Raw genomic sequence first — 16,622 nt, 5'->3', positions numbered from 1 at the left:
GCCCGGTTTGGGACCTCCCGGCTGGGCCCCCACATCAACGCCGCCCCCGACTCGGGAGGCGGCCACCGCGAGGAGGACCTGGTCCGGTTCCGGGCGGAGGGCGACGTGAACGCCCCAGTCCGGGCGGAGGGGCCAGCGGCAGCTCCCAGCGCGGCCTGGCGCTCCCGCCCAGGCTGCGGCCTAGGCGGCCCCGTTACCTCCCTCAGCCCGCGTGCGGTCAGGGGGGCGGTGGGGCCACACAGGGACAAGAGACCCAGCGGCGACGCCCCGAGGAGTCCCGGTCCGCCGCGGGGACCCCGGGCCCGAGACGCCGCCCCCCCCCCACGCCCGACCGGCGCCGGAGAATGGCTTTTACCTTCATCAGCCTCCTGCTGGCCGCCATCTTGGATCTGGTGCTGCTGCTTTCCCAGAATGCATCGCGGCCCGCCCGGCGGCTGGAGCCCCCGCACTTCCTGGAGCGGGGGAGGGGCGGGCGGAGCGCTCCCCGAAGTGCAAAGTGCCTACTGTGTGCCACCAGGGTGCTGGGCGAACACAAATGAACGGGACTGGGAGACACCCTGCCTTTGCTGGACGTCCAATCCGACAGCGATTACAAAGGTGCTTGGCACATAGTAGGTGCACAATAAATATTGGTTGCATAAGATCATTGAATAACCAAGATTATTCTGGACACTGATAAGTGCTGTGAAGAAAAGGAAACTGTGGGGAGCCTGGCTGGCTCGGTTAAGCGTCTGCCTTCCGCTGAGTTCATGATCCCAGGGTCCTGGAATCGAATCCCCGTTGGGCTCCTTGCTCAGCGGAGAGCCTGCTTCTCCCTCTCCCTCTGCTGCTCCCCCTGCTTGTTCTCTCTGTGTGTCAAATAAATAAAATCTTAAAAAAAAAACTGAGTGATGGGAAAGTGACTGTGGGGACCTACTTTTTTTTTTTAAGATTTTATTTAATTTGAGAGAAAGAGCATGCACAAGAGGAGGGCGGGTCAGAGGGAGAAGCAGACTCCCCACTGAACAGGGAGCCCAAAGCAGATGCTGGACTCCTGGAACTACAGGATCGTGACGTGAGCGGAAGGCCGTCGCTTAACCAACTGAGCCACCCAGGCGCCCATGGGGGACCTACTTTTCATTGGGAAGTCAGGGAAGCCTCACTGAGGAAATAGTATAATAACAGCTAACACTGGAACCTCAGATGCCAGCTCCCCCCTCCTGTGCTTTATTTTCCTTAGCCTTTGAAACCACTCTATGAGATGGCTACCATTAACAGCCCATCTCACAGGAAACAGAAGCAGAGAGAAGGCCAATGATTTGCCCAAGTTCATGCAACCAGCGAGGAGCAGAGACTGAGCTGCTGGCTTCACGGCCAACCCTGGAAGCTGAAGGATGGGATGGAGCAGCTGAGAGACTGGGAGGAGATTGTTTCAAGCAGGAGAAAAGACACTGGCAAAGGCCATGAGGCTGTCTGAATGGCCAGGATGGAGTAAGACGTTAATAGTGAGCAAGGGAGGCAGGTGACAGACCAGGACAGCCTTAGAAGAACAGGAGGGTTTGGCTTTTCTTCTATACTCTGTGAGAGACCTTCGGTGGATGTGTGCAGCAGCCACAGAGTCAGATGTACATGTTTAAGGAAAGTACTATGATTGGAAAATGAGGAATGGAGGGGGATGAGCAGGGGAGCAGGGGCCATTTGGAAGCCAGTTGTAGTCAATCAGGCAAAACTGATGGTGGTTTGGATGTCGGGTAGCAGTGCAGGCAAAGAGAAGGGTCCAGCTTCAGGACACAGGCCTTGTGAAGGAGTTTTTCTCCATTCTAACAGCAATGAGTTTCCCATGAAAGGAGAGAAGAAATGAGCACTGGAGATGATGCAGCCTGGAAGGGGGCTGGCCTTCCACACAGTGTCCTGGAAGCCCAGGCTTGATGTGGGTTGGGGGGGACTAGATGACAAGCCTCATGCAGTCAAGGTTCTGTCTGCCCTTTGTCTCCCCCCAGGGCTGGCATGCAGTGGGTGTTCAAGAATCATTCAGCAAATGTGTGAGGGACTCCATCAGCTAGCTCCCTAGTGGCCTGGGGGACTTGGAAGTGTGGCCTAGTGACTGGCTCCGTGCTCCTGCTGTATACACTAAGCCCGGTGCTATATAGGTCCAGGTCCGAGAGAGAACACAGCTTTTGGGGAGCTGCCTCCCCCCTCTAGAGAACCACAGAGGGAAAGGGAGCCCTGCCTTGAAGAATTCCAAGCCGACTGAGGAAGCACAATGCACACCTCAACCTGGACATGAGAAACTGGGAATGGAAGGTGGGGTCAGGAGAGGCCAAGTTCCGAGAGCTAGCCTCTGCCATGGCATCTTCCTGTGCCTTCACTGTCACCCTGCAAAATGGCTCCCTTGCAGGTGAGGAATGAAGGCTCTGAGCAGCAGAGTAGCGTTGTTAAACAAGCACACAGAAAACGGACCCAGCCCCAGTGGAAAAGATACCTGGTCTCTGGGGCCCCTCTCCTGCTCTAAAACTTTTATTGCTCCCAATTGGCAAGCCTGGCTTCTGGTCACGCTAGCCCCCTTCCACTCAGACAAACCATGTTCATTTGGACCTGGCCTTTGTGTGCCACTTCCCTGAGCCTTCCGTTAAAAGTGGTCTCTTCCTCGTCTTCTTCCACTCCTCCACCTCCCGGACTCCAGGCCCTTTGGCTAGAACCTACCACATGCTTCTTCTCCCAGTCAGCACAGGATCCTGGGTGCTCACCTGCTAGGCTCAGAGAGGGAGATACAAAGGTGGCACCTGCCCTCAAGCAGCTTGTAGCATCCTGGGGAGGCATCGAGGAGAATGCCAGAATGTGGCAATGGTCAGGTGAGGTGTGGGAGCCCAGAGGGGAAGCCTGACAGTGGCCGAAGGAGGGGCCAGGGATGGAAGGAGCTCCTCAGCAGGTTGACTGTATGCCTGGCACTGGGCGCTGCATATTTACACCCATCACCAAGTTTACTGGCACCACAGAGCAGCGCTAAGATGTTCCATTTCACAGGAGAGGAAACTGAGGCCCTGAGAGTGGTAGCTTGCCCTTCATCACCCAGCTAGGAAGAAGGGGTTCCAGAAATTAGACCCTGATCTGGTTCATGCTGACGAGGCTCTGCCTTAACCTCCTTCTGCTGGCCCAAAGCCTCACATCCTACATCTCTCCCTTCCCAAGACCAGTGCTCCTGCGACACCACACCCCCTGCCTCTGTCCTTGCTGCTCCTTTTGCCTGTGATGACTTTGTCATTCCCTCCCTGCAACACCACCTTACCCATCTGGCAAATGTTAATTCTTCTTCTTCCTTCCCTTCTCCTCCTCCTCCTCCTCTTCCTCTTTCCTCTCCTTCTCCTTCTCCTTTTTTTAAAGATTTTATTTATTTATTCGACAGAGATAGAGACAGCCAGCGAGAGAGGGAACACAAGCAGGGGGAGTGGGAGAGGAAGAAGCAGGCTCATAGTGGAGGAGCCGGATGTGGGGCTCGATCCCACAACGCCGGGATCACGCCCTGAGCCGAAGGCAGACGCTTAACGACTGTGCCACCCAGGCGCCCCTCCTTCTTCTTTTTTTAAGTAGGCTCCATGCCCAGCACAGAACCCAACATGGGACTCGAACTCCCAACCCAGAGATCAAGACCTGAGCTGAGATCAAGAGTCCGATTGAGCCACCCAGGAGCCCCAAGTGCTAATCATTCTTGAAAACTCAGCTTACCTTGCTGGCTCACTTGGTTGAACCGACAGCCTGCTGGGTGCTGGGTTCCCATGAGTGCGAATGCACAGATGTTCTATTGACTCCCCCACCTACCCTCTGAGGTCAGAACTGTTATCAGCCCCACTTACAAAGGAAGAAACTGAGGCTCAAAGGTTCAATCAACTTTTCAGCCACCCAGCTGGTCAGAGCGTCAAGCCCAAGTCTGCTCTTCGACTGTAAGGGAGAAACTAAGGTCTGGGAAGCTCAGCTGACCGAAAGTGCTCCTTCTTTCCCTCTATCCTCCCTCCCAACCTCCCTCTTTCCTTCCATCCTCCCTTCACAAATCCCATTGGGGGATCTCTGTGCTTAGTGAATGAGGAAATTCACATGGTGCCTGGCCACCCTGCCCTGACTAGGTTGGGCGCTCCACAAACAGTTGATGAAGGACTGTCCCGTGGGGGCACCTGGATGGCTTAGACAGTTGGACGTTTGAGTCTTGATTTTGGCTCAGGTCATGATCTCAGGGTCATGAGATGGAGCTCTGTGTTGGGCTCCATCCTCAGCTGGGAGTCTACTTCTCCCTCTCCCTCTGCCCTTCCCCACTGCTTGTTCTCTCTCTCTAATAAATAAATAAAATCTTTTAAAAAACGGGGGGGGGGGGACTGTCCCTGACCTAGAGCAATAGCCACACGACTGGACAAAAGGTACTGGTGTCAGTAAGATTGATGAGGCCTTGTGCTTCTGGCTGCGGAAGGAGGGCAGATGGAATAGGTGTAGAGGGGAAAGAAGTGGAGACGGCAGAAGACACAAGATAGGTCTGTCCTGGAAACAGTGGAGAGCTGGAAACACTGACGCTGCCAACAGCATCTGGGTCCTCAGGAAGGAGCAGCCATTTGTCTGAAGGCTTGGGGATGACAATTTCACTCAGATTGCCAGAGCCAGTGGGCCAGGCTACACTGGCACCAGTTCAGAGCCCAGACTTGGGTCCTCCAGGCATGGGCACAAGTCCCTGTGTGACCCTGAGCAGTTCGCTCCTCTGGAGAGGATAGAGCCAGGCTCCCCAGCTACAGTGAAGACTCCAGGACAAGGCCTACAACGTGTAGTAGGAGCAGGCTGGCCACCCACAGGGGCACACGCCTGATGAGCCGGGCCGCGGATGCTGGGGTGAAAGTCCGGCCTGGCAGGCCGGGGAGCCCTAGCCAGAGAGCTAAAAGCTGGCACACACTTGTCCTTCCCTCCCCAGGATGGCATGGAGTAGGCCATAGATGGCCTCAGGGCTTGGGAGGCGGAGACAGACAACAGCATGGGCCCTCTCCAGGTACCCAGCCCTATCCAGGGAGGGGCAGTGCTGGGGGTTCCGGGCCTACCCACAACTTAGAGTGAGAAGACCTGATCGGGCCCCTGCTGAATGACCCTTCTTCCCCTCTGGGCTCCAGTTTCTCTTCAGGCAACTGACGACGGACCGGGACACAATTGCCAAGAATCAATGCCAGACCCTTGTGGGCGTTCCCTGGGTGGGGCGTGCACGGCAGAGAGCCGGTGCAGGCAGGCAGACCGCAGAGGGCTGGGGGCTTGGCAGGTCGCACTGCCTGAAATCTGATCTCAGTTCCGGGCTGCCCTCATGCCCTCTCCTGCCTCGGCTCTCAGGGAAGCCTGCTCTGGCAGGGCTCTTCACCCCATTGGCACCATATCCAACACTCACAGTACCCTGCCCACGATTCGAGTCCTTTGCCACATCTGTGTTTAACCTGTGTCCTCCCTTGGACTATAAATCCCAAGTGGACAGAGACCACACCTGGCCTGTATGCCTCTGTCTTCTTCAGTCATGTATTTGTTGAAGATGTGCTAGGCACTGTTCTAGATGCTGAGGACACATCAGAGAACAGATAGAAAACACATTGACCCAGGGGCGCCTGGTTGGCTCAGTCGGAAGAGCATGCAACTCTTGATCTCGGGGGTCGTGAATTCGAGCCCCACGTTGGGTGTAGAGATTACTTATATAAATAAACATGGGCTCCTGGGTGGCTCAGTCGGTTAAGCATCTGCCTTCGGCTCAGGTCATGATCTCAGGGTCCTGGGATCCAGCCCCGCATTGGGCTCTCCACTCAGCGGCGAGTCTGCTTCTCCTTCTCCCTCTGTGCTCTCTCGTTTTCGATCTTTCGCAAATAAATAAATAAACTTATTACATAAATAAATTAACTGAAGAAAAAGGTAAAGAAAACCCTTTGTTAAAAAGAAAAAAAAAAGGAAAGGAAACACACTGACCCAAAAATAAGGGATGTAGAGTGGAAGCTGGGGCTACAGGGGTCTGTCTGGAAGCTTAAAGTCCTCCAGTGGGGGGCACCTGGGTGACTCAATCAGGTAAGCATTTAACTCTTGATTTTGGCTCAAGTCTTAATCTCAGGGGCCTGTGATCAAGCCCCACATTGCACTCCACGCTCGGCGGGGAGTCTGCTTCTCTCTCTCCCTCTGCCACACCCCCCACTTGTGCTCTATTTCCCTCTCAGAAAAATAAATAACTAAAATCTTTTTTTAAAAAAATCCTCCAGTGGGCTGGCTTTCTGGATGGAGTCTTCGTCTCTCATTAAGGCCAGGCAAGCTCTGTAAAGCTCAAGGCATGGGTGGCAGAACTGAAACAGGGCCAGGCCAGGCTGGCAGAGGAAGAATGGGAACCAGATTGCCCAGGATTACATACCCCATGACCACATGGTCCAAAGGTCACAGACTGGTGCTGGGGGGAGAGGCAGCATGGAGTATAAGGCTGGTGATGTGGGGTGAAGACGTGAGGGGCACAGGTGCCTTCTCTCAGGGTCAGTGGAATCACTGAGTGTCAGGGCAATGTGTGTTTGCGCATAATAGACAGGAGGGTCTGTAACCCAGAGGTTTCCAAACTTGCTTCTAGTGGTATACCTCTTTATTAAGCCAAAGTCTGCCTTAGAACCTAAAGAATGACACTAACAGGGGCGCCTGGGTGGCTCAGTTGGTTAAGTGTCTGCCTTTGGCTCAGGTCATGATCCCAGGGTCCTGGGATGGAGACCTCCATAAGGCTCCTTGCACAATGGGGAGCCTGTTTCTTCCCCTCCCTCTGCCTGCCGCTCCCCCTCCTTGTGCTCTTTGTCAAATAAATAAAATCATTAAAAAAAAAAAAAAAGACACCAACAGGAGGACATGCTCTGTTGAAGCAGGTAGGGTCAGTATTTCCCCTTTGGCTCCAGACACATTCTCCCACGGCCAACAATCCTACAATATTTCTCAGGAACCCTGAGCCTCTAAGGAACCTGGTTTGAAAACCACCCATGTAATCCATATTATAGGCAAGAAAGCCAAGACCCAGAGAATGCATCTACATGGTCTGTGCTCTCCCTGAGCTCAGAGTTGATGGGGGTGACAAGCAAGTCATTAACAATCACCCCACAATGTGATGAGAGTGGGGGTGGCAGAAGCCTGGCACTGGGGAAGCCCTGGTTTGCTCATCCACTCAACCACATTCCAGAACGCCTCTGACGTGCCACAGGTGGTGCCAGCCCAAGCAGCAGCTGGATGGTGACTGTCGGGTTCCCAGAGACTCACCCCAGGGTCCTCTTCCTTAGCAGCAGCCTGCCCTCCTGCCCTGATGGTTGGGGCTCCCTCTAGAGGCTGCAGCAGACATCCAGGCCATGGAGCCCTAACCACTGTCCCAAGTGACAATCCAGATCTGCCGCAGACGCCTATGTGCCCTGGCAAGCCACCCGCTCCCACCAAGCCTCGGGTTCTCCTCTGTCAAACAGAGCTGCAGTGAGGATTCCATGAAGATTCTCTGCCTGTGGCTACCACATCCAGTGGTCCAGCACCAGCTCAAGGCTAAGGCCATCCCTGCATCACTCCACCCCCCAATTCCACATTGCTTCTCCAAGAGAACAATTGGAGTCACAATTCTCTGTGTTCTTGTTACATACCATTGCCCAAAGGCATCGATCTCCCATGGCACACCAGTGGTTCAGGAGAACCGGATTTGAAAAACGTGAGTAACATCAGAAAGGGTGGAGCCCACAGAGCCACATGCTGAATGAACACGACATCTGCTTCTCTGAGCCTCTGCCTCCCCACCTGTGAGATGGGGCCAAGGTCAACTGCCCACCTACCTGGAGAAATGACTGTGTAAGTGAGAGGGCCTGAAACCTAGAGAAGTCATGGACGCCATAGACAGAGAAGCAAATCGGTCTCCAATGTGACCATAACATCAAGGTCTAGGTGCAAATAGCCAGGTATCGATGTCCATCTGCATCTCCCAGGAGCCACTTGGTGCTGGGACAGGAAGAACAGGGAGTAGCCAGACTTAAGTAGGGGCTCCTGAGCTCCCTCCCCAGCCACCTAGGTGGCCAGGCTGAGAGAGGCCATGAGTACGTGTATGCATGTGTGTTACGCAGCTTTGGATCCTGCCAACATCTCTAATGAGGCCTGACCCTCACTCCAGCCCAAGGTGTCTGCCCCAGGCCCAGATAGGCAGCCCAGAGCCTGGGGCTTCAGTCCTTGATGCCAGGTGGTACCCGAATGTAGGAGATAGGCAGGCTGGGTGGCCTGGTTGGATGGTACCCTTTATGCCCTTCCTGCTTGCCTATCCCTGGGTCCCTATCCCTCCTTTCTGGGGAGGGACTTTTCACTTATTCCTTCTCTGAAACCACTCCGGGCAGGGACACTAATATATATCAGATACATCCCTATTCCAAATGGAGGAGTGCCAGTTAGGGCAGTCAGGGCTGTAGAGTTCTTGGGGGCCCAGACCCAGCCCGCAGAGTCAGGGAAGGCTTCCTGGAGAAGGAACTGCTAAGCTGAGGCTAAAGGACAAGATAAGGTTAGCACTAGGTAAGTGGACAAAAACTCCTGCTCCACAAGGCCTTGAGACTTCTTATCTGTAAAATGGGTGGTGTAAAGAATGAATGGCATCTAGAACTGAGCATGGCACATAGTAGGCTCTTGGTCTGCAGGGGGCGTTGTTTTTTTGTGTTGGGCAATCTAGGCATCCCAGGCAGGGGGAACAACACACACAAAGGCCCAGGCGCCTTTCAGGCAGGGAGATTCTTCAGATTCCTGGAAGAAGCCTGTGAGAGTCTAGGCCAAGCCCTGGATGGGAAGATGAGAACTTACGCAGATCTTGATGCGGCTCCTATCACACAGCTGGTCATCAGCTGACAAGAGTCCTGGTGCGTCTCTCTCTAAACCACGGAAGGCCGGTGTAATCAATACATCCATTGTGCAGAGGCCAGGAGAGGGGGCGTAATTGGCCATGTCACTCAGCCAAACAGTGGCAGAGCCTGGATGGACACCCAGGTCTCTGAGGCTTCCCATCTGCCATGAGTAATCCGGAGTGATTCCCAGGGAGCACAAAGGTTACATGTGCTGCCTCTACCACAGCCGCCCTGACTGGCCTCAGCCAAATCTCTGCTTGCCGACCTCAGTTTCTCTAGCTGCAAAAAAAGGGACAGGGATTAAGATCAGTGAGCTGGTGTGCCTGGGTGTCTTAGTCGATTAAGCGGCTGCCTTCTGGTTGGGTCATGATCTCAGGGTCTTCGGATCCAGCCCCACATCAGGCTCCTTACTCAGCAGGGAGCCTGCTTCTCCCTCTGTCTGCTGCTTCCCCTGTTCTCTCTGACATGTAAATAAATAAAATCTTAAAAAAATAAAATAGAAAATAATAAAATAAAAAATCAAATCAAATCAGTGAGCTGCCAACCAGAGCCTTGCTCTGTTCTAGGCACTGTGTGGTCTCACCTTAGTGAAACCTCACAAACCAAAGAAATAGATGCTCTGAGACGTCAGGGAACTCTAGGAGGTCACACGGCACAGAAAGGGATTGCATTATTAGCTCGTTTCACAGATGAGGACATGGAAATGGTACAAGGAGCTGAAGGACCCTTTGACTCCAAAAACACACCAACCCTAACCATCTGACCTCATGGCCCCTTGGAGAGCCACAGAAAGTTCTCTGGCCTTGCTACCCCCAGGGAGATGGCAATGGGAACCAGCTGGGCCTATAAGGGTCTGTGACTTTACCTTTTGGAGAAGCAGGAAGCCCTGAGCACTCCTTGGCCAGACAAAGGGTGGGCTGGGCCCCTATGACATCCCCATTCTCCCCTCCCTCCCTGGCCAGCTTTCCACTCTGGGTTCTACTTGATCCTCTCTCCTTCTGCAGAGGCAAAGTGTGAGACCCTCCCCTGAGAGAAACACTGAGGAATGGTCTTCACAGCTGCAACCCTAAGATTGGGCAGATGGAGTCAGAGTGCCCACAGACTCTGGAAGCAAAATTTCCCAGGTTTGACTCCCCACTAAGCTACTTCTGGGCAGTGTGACCATGAAGAGGTCCTTATCTCTCAGAGTGTCCTTGCAAGATGATCATAAAAATGAACCGAGGAAACATAGGCCAGCGGTTTGCTTCTCCAAGGAGGCTTTCTCCTTTAAATCAGCTGGCATGGTATGCCCAGACTATGTGCCTAAGAAAGACCTCTCATCTGTGAAAAGAAGACAAAAAACACCCCCCCCCAAAAAAAAGACTCCTCGTCTGTAAAATGGGCGAAGTAAGTTTAAATAGAAAATGCATCCAAGTGCCCAGGTGCTTGGAAGGGTAGGCACCTTTGAGGTGCAGACATCAGATGCACCCTCCCCTAGCAGGTGTTCAGGGCTCGCCTCCAAGTTTGGGAGTATTCTGTTGTGGTTCCCAGACACTTAGGCCAAAAAGGCCACCTGAACGGGCACCAGGGCCAGGCGGGATCTGCTCACACCCCATCCTGACCTTGACCCACACATGGTGCTCCTCCCTTCAGGTCCAGAGCTGTGACCGGGGCTTGCCCCGGTACAAGTTGGCCTGAAAGGATTGTACAATGCCTGGGAGAGTATCCCCGGTGAGTCACAAAGGACATGACACCAGAAACAGGGAAGGGCCTGGGATCAGGGAGACCCCTGGCATCCCAGAAAGGACATGGGCTGCGTTGAGCAAGGCAGTCTGGCACCCCAGCCCCCGCGTAGGCAGCCAGGAGAGGAGCTCAGGCTAGTGCACCCGCAGCAGAAGGTGGGGGAAGGGGCTCAGAGGCGGAAGGGGCGCGCGGAGACCCCCAGGGGCGCCGGAAGGGGCGCGCGGGGCGGTTGGCCGCAGCGGGGGTGGTGGCCGTTGGCTAGCAGCGGCCTGGGCCAGGCGAGGTCAGGCGTCTGGCCGGGCTGTGGCCACCATGACCAAAGACTCGCCCAGCCCTTCGGGCGGGGGCCGCGCGACACCCAAGAAGCCGGGTGGTCCGAGTCCGTCGGCGGCGGTGCTGGAGGAGCAAAGGCGGGAGCTGGAGAAGCTGCGGGCCGAGCTGGAGACTGAGCGGGCGCGCGGGCGGGCGGAGAGGCAGCGCTTCGCGTCCCAGGCGCGCCAGCTGAGGGAGGCGGCAGAGCGGGAGCGGCAGCAGCTGGTTGACCATCTGCGCTCCAAGTGGGAGGCTCAGCGCGGCCGGGAGCTGCGGCAGCTACAGGAGGATGTGCTGCGGGAGCGTGAGGCCGAGATCCGGCAGCTGCTGCGCTGGAAGGAGGCCGAGATGCGGCAGCTGCGCCAGCTGCTGCACCGTGAGCGCGACGGCGTCATGCGCCAGGCCCGGGAGTTGCAGCGCCAGCTGGCCGAGGAGTTGGTGAACCGTGGTTACTGTGGCCGCGCGGGGGCGCCCGAGGTCGCTGCCGCTCAGTGCCACTGTCGCCTGCAGGAAGTGCTGGCACAGCTTCGCTGGGAAACCGACGGTGAGCAGGCTTCGCGCATCCGACACCTGCAGGCTGAGCTCGACGTGGAGCGCCAGCTCTTCCTCAAGTACATCCTAGAGCACTTCCGCTGGCACCCGGCTTTGCCCGGCTCCCCCAACCCCCAAGCGGTGCCTTCTTCGGAAGGGCCGCCCCCCCGTGCAGCCAATGACTCCCGCGGGCCACCAAAGTCCGTCTGTAGACTTGAATCCCTGAATGCTGACTGCCTGAGCGCTGGCGTCAGCCTGCGCTCCCGCTCTCTAGACGTGGTGCGGGCCGGGTGCTCCAACTCCCCAGATAGCCTGCTCCACACGCGCGCCAGCTCTCTCGATTCCTTGGCACCAGCGCGTTCCCGCTCTCTGGATATCACCCTCAGTTGCCCCAAGGCCCCCGAATCCGAGGAGCGGGCCTCCTCGCTAGGCGCCTCCATCTTAGGCTCCCCGAGTCCCCCGCCGCCGCCGCCACCACCGTCACCACCGTCACCACCGTCACCACCACCGCCACAGCCGCCATCAGAGCACAGGAGCCCTAGCGATCCGCCAGGAGACTCTGGGATCCAGCCCTGCGAAGCCCTAGCCCGCTCGCCGCCGGGTCTGGACTACCAGGAGCTGGTGAAGCAGAACTCGGAACTGTCCAAGGCGTTGCAGGCGCTGGCACGCCGCTGCTCCGGCCTGCGGGAGGAGAACATGCAGCTGCGGCGCGCAGGCTTCCAGGACAAGTCCGACGAGAAGGTGAAGCGGCTCAAGGTGAAGCACGCGAAGCTTACCGGCCTCGCGCGGCGCCTGGAGGACCGAGCCCGAAAGCTGCAAGAAACCAACCTGCGGGCTGTGAGCGCGCCTGTGCCGGGCGAGAGCCGCGCCGGCCTGGAGCTGTGCCAGGCCTTTTCCCGCCAGCGCGCCCGGGACTTGTCCCAGCAGGAGAGCGCGCTGCTGGCCAAGGACAAGCAGATCGCAGAGCTACGGCAGGAGTGCCACTTGCTGCAGGCGCGCGTCGCCACGGGCTTCGGCAGTGTCCTGAACCCTGGCGGGGGTGCGGCCCAAGCCCAAGCCCAGCGGCTCAACATCAGCGAGTTGGGCCGACTGCAGCGCGAGTCCCAGCGGGAGGTGCTGCGCCTGCAGAGACAGCTGACGCGGCAGCAGGCCACCGGCAGCGCCCGAGCGGAGGCGGACGGCCAGAGCGCACCCAGCGAGGAGGCGCGGCGCCAGCTGCAGGCGCTGGAGCTTGAGCTGGGCGCGCGGCGACGAGAGTGTGAGGAGCTGGGCGCCCAGGCGGCAACCGCGCGGAGGCGCGGCGACGAAGCTGAGGCACAGCTGCAGGCGGCGCTACGCGAGGGAGCCTGGCTGGCCCAGGAGAATGCGCGGTTGCAGGCCCAGGCCGACTGGACGCTGAAGGTGGCGGCCGAGAACGACGATGTGCGCGGGCAGCTGGGCCGCGCGTGCCAGGAGCGCGACGCCGCCGGCATGCTGGCTGAGCAGCTGCTGCAGCAGGCGGCGCGCGGGCAGGACAGGCAGCAACAGCTGCAGCACGACCTGCAGAAGGCCTTGCACGATCTCCAGGCCGCTCGCGAGGAGTTGCTAGCGCTCCAGTGTCAGCCTGGCCGCCCTCCCCAGGAACCCCAGGAGGCCCCCCAAGCCCCCGAGTCCCAAGTTAGAGATAGTGGAAGGACCGAGTTCCAGCTGGAGTCTGAAGACCAGGCACCTTCCCAACCCAGCAGAGACAAATGGGAGAATCTGGAAGCGTCTCAGCGGGAAAGTCCAGTTGCCATCGAGGAGCCAGCCAGTGCCCCTCAAGTGCCTGATAGAGTCCCAGCCAGTCGACCTCTGGAGTCCAGGTCCCAGGCCAAGAAAACTAGCTCCCAGTCGAACTCTTCCTCTGAGGTGGAGTCCATGTGGGCCACGGTGCCCACGTCTTGTCCGACTGTAGATATGGACACAGCCAGCGAGGTGGAGGATCTGGAGCCTGACAATGTGTCCTCCACCTTGGAAGTGGGGGGCTCAGAGGCCCCCTTGGCCCCCAAGCTCAAGATATTCCTGGCTCGGTATAGCTACAATCCTTATAAGGGGCCTAATGAACACCCTGAGAGTGAGCTACCCCTCACAGCAGGGGATTATGTCTATATCTTTGGGGACATGGATGAAGACGGCTTTTATGAAGGGGAGCTTGAGGATGGCCGCCGAGGACTGGTGCCCTCCAACCTGGTGGAGCAGATTCCAGACAGTGACATCCTGGACTTCCTGCCCCTCAAATCCCCTGACCTTGGCCCCACTCGACTCCCAGCTGGACAGGGCAAGTGTTTGAAGGAAGACACTGGTCACAGCTTCTTGCCTGGGAAAGCCCAGGGAGCTGTGGACAGGGGGCCGTGCCAGATGGTGGGGGCAGGCTCCGAGACAGAAGTGGCAACAGAGATCTCAGATGCCAAGACAGAAGACAGCCGGCTGGGCGCACTGCAGTGTGTGAAAGAGAAAGGCTTCTCCAGACCCCTTCTAGGGACCAGAGGGGCTCTTTGCATGGCCCCCATGCAACTACACCTGCAAAATGTTGCAGCCACATCGGCCAAGGTTGCCTGGGTCTACAGCAGCAGCAGCCACCTCCACATGGTGTATCTCAATGGCCGGGAGCACGCTCTCACCCCAGCGGGCGTGAGCTGCTACACCTTCCACGGCCTGCATCCTGGCACGAGGTACCAGGCACGGGTGGAGGTGCAGCTGCCATGGGACTCGCTGCAGGTGCACTGGGAAACAATGTCCTCTACCATCACCTTCAACACGCCCCTGGCAGGACCCCCCGACCCTCCACTGGATGTGCTGGTGGAGCACCATGCCTCACCAGGCCTCCTGGTGGTCAGCTGGCTCCCCGTAACCATTGACTCCGCCGGGTCATCCAATGGAGTCCAGGTCACTGGTTACGCTGTGTATGCTGATGGGCTCAAGGTTGCGGAGGTTGCGGATGCCACTGCTGGGAGCACGCTGTTGGAATTTTCCCAGCTCCAGCTGCCCCTGATGTGCCAGAATGTCTCTGTGAGAACCATGTCGCTTTGCGGTGAGTCCCTGGATTCGGTACCAGCCCAGATCCCTCACAACTGTCTCACCTGTCACCAATTGCCGGAGACTTCTTCCTTTAGCTACCCCTGTAGCTACCCATCTACCTGCAGAGTCACCATCCCTGTCTGTTCTCAGGGGCTGGCGCTGGCTCCCCTGAGTGCCGCCACCAGCCCCCAGACTCCTGGAAGCTGCGGGGAGCCCCAGGCCAAGTTTCTAGAAGCTTTCCCTGAAGAACCGCCAAGGAGGCAGTCCCCAATGCCCAACCTGAGTCCAAAAAGAGAATGTGCAAGTGCGGGGTGTGGCAGCCAAGCCCAGGGGCCTCCAGAGGCCCAGGGGGTCTGCACAAAGGACCTGCTCCTTCAGCAGAGTTCCTCAAACCACAGACCACCTCTGCCCAGTGGCCAGTCGAGGGGAGAAGACCGCTACTGGCACGTAGCCCCCCGACAAAGCCCTGCTTCAGGAGTCATCCATCGGTTTCCAGAGTGTGGGCTCAACAAAGAACCGTATCAGGAAAAGGCTGTCCTTGAGAAGGTCCTTAGGCAAACGCAAGATACCCAAGCGCTCATCCCTTCCTGGCTGGACACCACCAGCCAACCATACATGTCTGACTTCCATGACATTTTGCAGGAGGAAGTGGTGGTGTGCTTCAGTCGGTGGGGCACAAAGAGGCGAGAGCAGAGAAGGGAGTTTAGGACCCAAAATGGGAGAGGTCAGGGGCTGGGGGGCAAGAGAATGTGCCAGCTCCTGGAGGCCAGCCCCGCACTTTGTCCAGCTCCATCCAGTAAAGTCATTAAGATGCCCAGGGGTGGCCCCTCACCACTGGGGACAGGAGTGGACACTCTGGTCAGGGTCTTTGTGGCCCTCTTTGATTATGACCCTCTGGTGATGTCTGCCAGCCCCGAGGTGGCAGAGGAGGAGCTGGCCTTCCAGAAAGGGCAGTTGCTGAGAGTGTGGGGCTCTCAGAACCCTTGTGGCTTCTACCATGGTGAATGTAATGGGCAAGTGGGCAGCATACCAGGGCACTTGGTGGCTGAGGTGAAGGTGGACACAGAGCAGACTGATGGGAGGTGGCATTTGCCAGTGGAAGGGTACTTGCCTCCTGTGGCCCACTTCGATGACTTTGGGGGGCTCACCAACCCCCAGGGCTCCTTTCCTATGCCCCAAGGGAACCCCAGGATGTCACCACTGTGGACTCCAACAACCATGATGGCAGCTTTGGACTATGACCCCAAGGATGGGCGAGCAGGGGGCCAGGCAAAAGATAAGCTGTCACTGAGGGCAGGGGATGTGGTCACAGTCTACGGGCCTGTGGATGACAAGGGATTCTATTTCGGGGAGTCAGGTGGTCACAGGGGCCTGGTCCCAGCCCACCTGCTGGATCGCCTTTCTCTCCATGGAAAGTGAGCAAGGCTCCCACCGGGGTAGTGGCCTCTGGCCACCCACACCCCGTCAGAGGAGAAGCAAGCCCTGGGACCCTACCTACAGCACCCCTCCTCATCTCCGTGTGCAGCACTTGCTCCAGGCGTCACTGTGGGAAACTGAAGGCAGTCCCTAGGTGGCCCCTCGCCTCTGAGAGGAGCAAGGCTTAAGTCTGAACTGAGCTGTCCCCCAAAGAAAGCAGAAGAAGCAGCCTGTGAGAGTCCGACCGGCTGTTTCGGAGTCGTCAGTGACCGTGATGGTGTTTGGAGAAGTGCCTTTTTCTGTGCTCAGTATGCATTTTCTCTAGGAGTTTCTTTAGGAGTTTACTCATCCATTGCCTTGTATGAAAATCTCAAGAAAAGCCTGCCTCTTTAAAAAAAAAAAAAGTGACCAGAATGTTATTTTTCTATCTTATGTTCAACCCCTCATTAAAATGTTCATAGAAAAAAAAGAAAAATAATACTTTAGGAGTAAAAGCACAGCCAAGGGAAACAAACATACCTGACCCCCGCCTTCTGTCTAGGAATCCTGCAATGACATCAGACATGCGTTCCCCGCTGGGGAGGGCACCTCCTTCCTCTTTAGGGGTGTGCTCAGCTTAGGGTCTTCTGGCAGGGCCACCAACGGGTTGGCCAAGAGCCAGGGCAGATGAAGCAGGGCCCCACAGAGGCTCGGTGAGGCTGGTGTCCCCCACAGGCCTCCCTGCACATGGCCTGTGTCCCTGGGTGTCAGCCTTTGTGG

The 16,622-nt window shown here is 57.1% G+C and overlaps 2 protein-coding genes across 2 annotated transcripts in view; one reads left to right on the top strand and one right to left on the bottom strand.

The window, feature by feature from the left end:
- UBE2L3 (ubiquitin conjugating enzyme E2 L3) overlaps positions 1-7,876 on the bottom strand; it is a 62,339-nt gene extending 54,463 nt beyond the window's left edge. Inside the window, exons 1-2 of the mRNA XM_002926289.4 lie at positions 7,803-7,876; positions 356-521 (exon numbers count right to left, since the gene is read on the bottom strand). Of these exons, the coding sequence (XP_002926335.2) occupies positions 356-521; positions 7,803-7,861 (225 nt within the window). The 5' untranslated portion in view covers positions 7,862-7,876. The remainder of the gene's footprint in view (positions 1-355; positions 522-7,802) is intronic.
- Positions 7,877-10,880: 3,004 nt separating this feature from the next.
- LOC105240696 (RIMS-binding protein 3A) lies at positions 10,881-16,297 on the top strand. The gene has a single exon (XM_011233691.3). The coding sequence runs from the start codon at positions 10,881-10,883 to the stop codon at positions 15,864-15,866; it is 4,986 nt and encodes a 1,661-aa protein (XP_011231993.2). The 3' UTR covers positions 15,867-16,297.
- Positions 16,298-16,622: the final 325 nt, after the last annotated feature.

Source organism: Ailuropoda melanoleuca, chromosome 14, assembly GCF_002007445.2.
Source record: "Ailuropoda melanoleuca isolate Jingjing chromosome 14, ASM200744v2, whole genome shotgun sequence".
Taxonomy (NCBI): Eukaryota; Metazoa; Chordata; class Mammalia; order Carnivora; family Ursidae; genus Ailuropoda; species Ailuropoda melanoleuca.
Note: the sequence above shows the minus strand (reverse complement) of the source record. Positions and strands in the feature narration are given on the sequence as shown.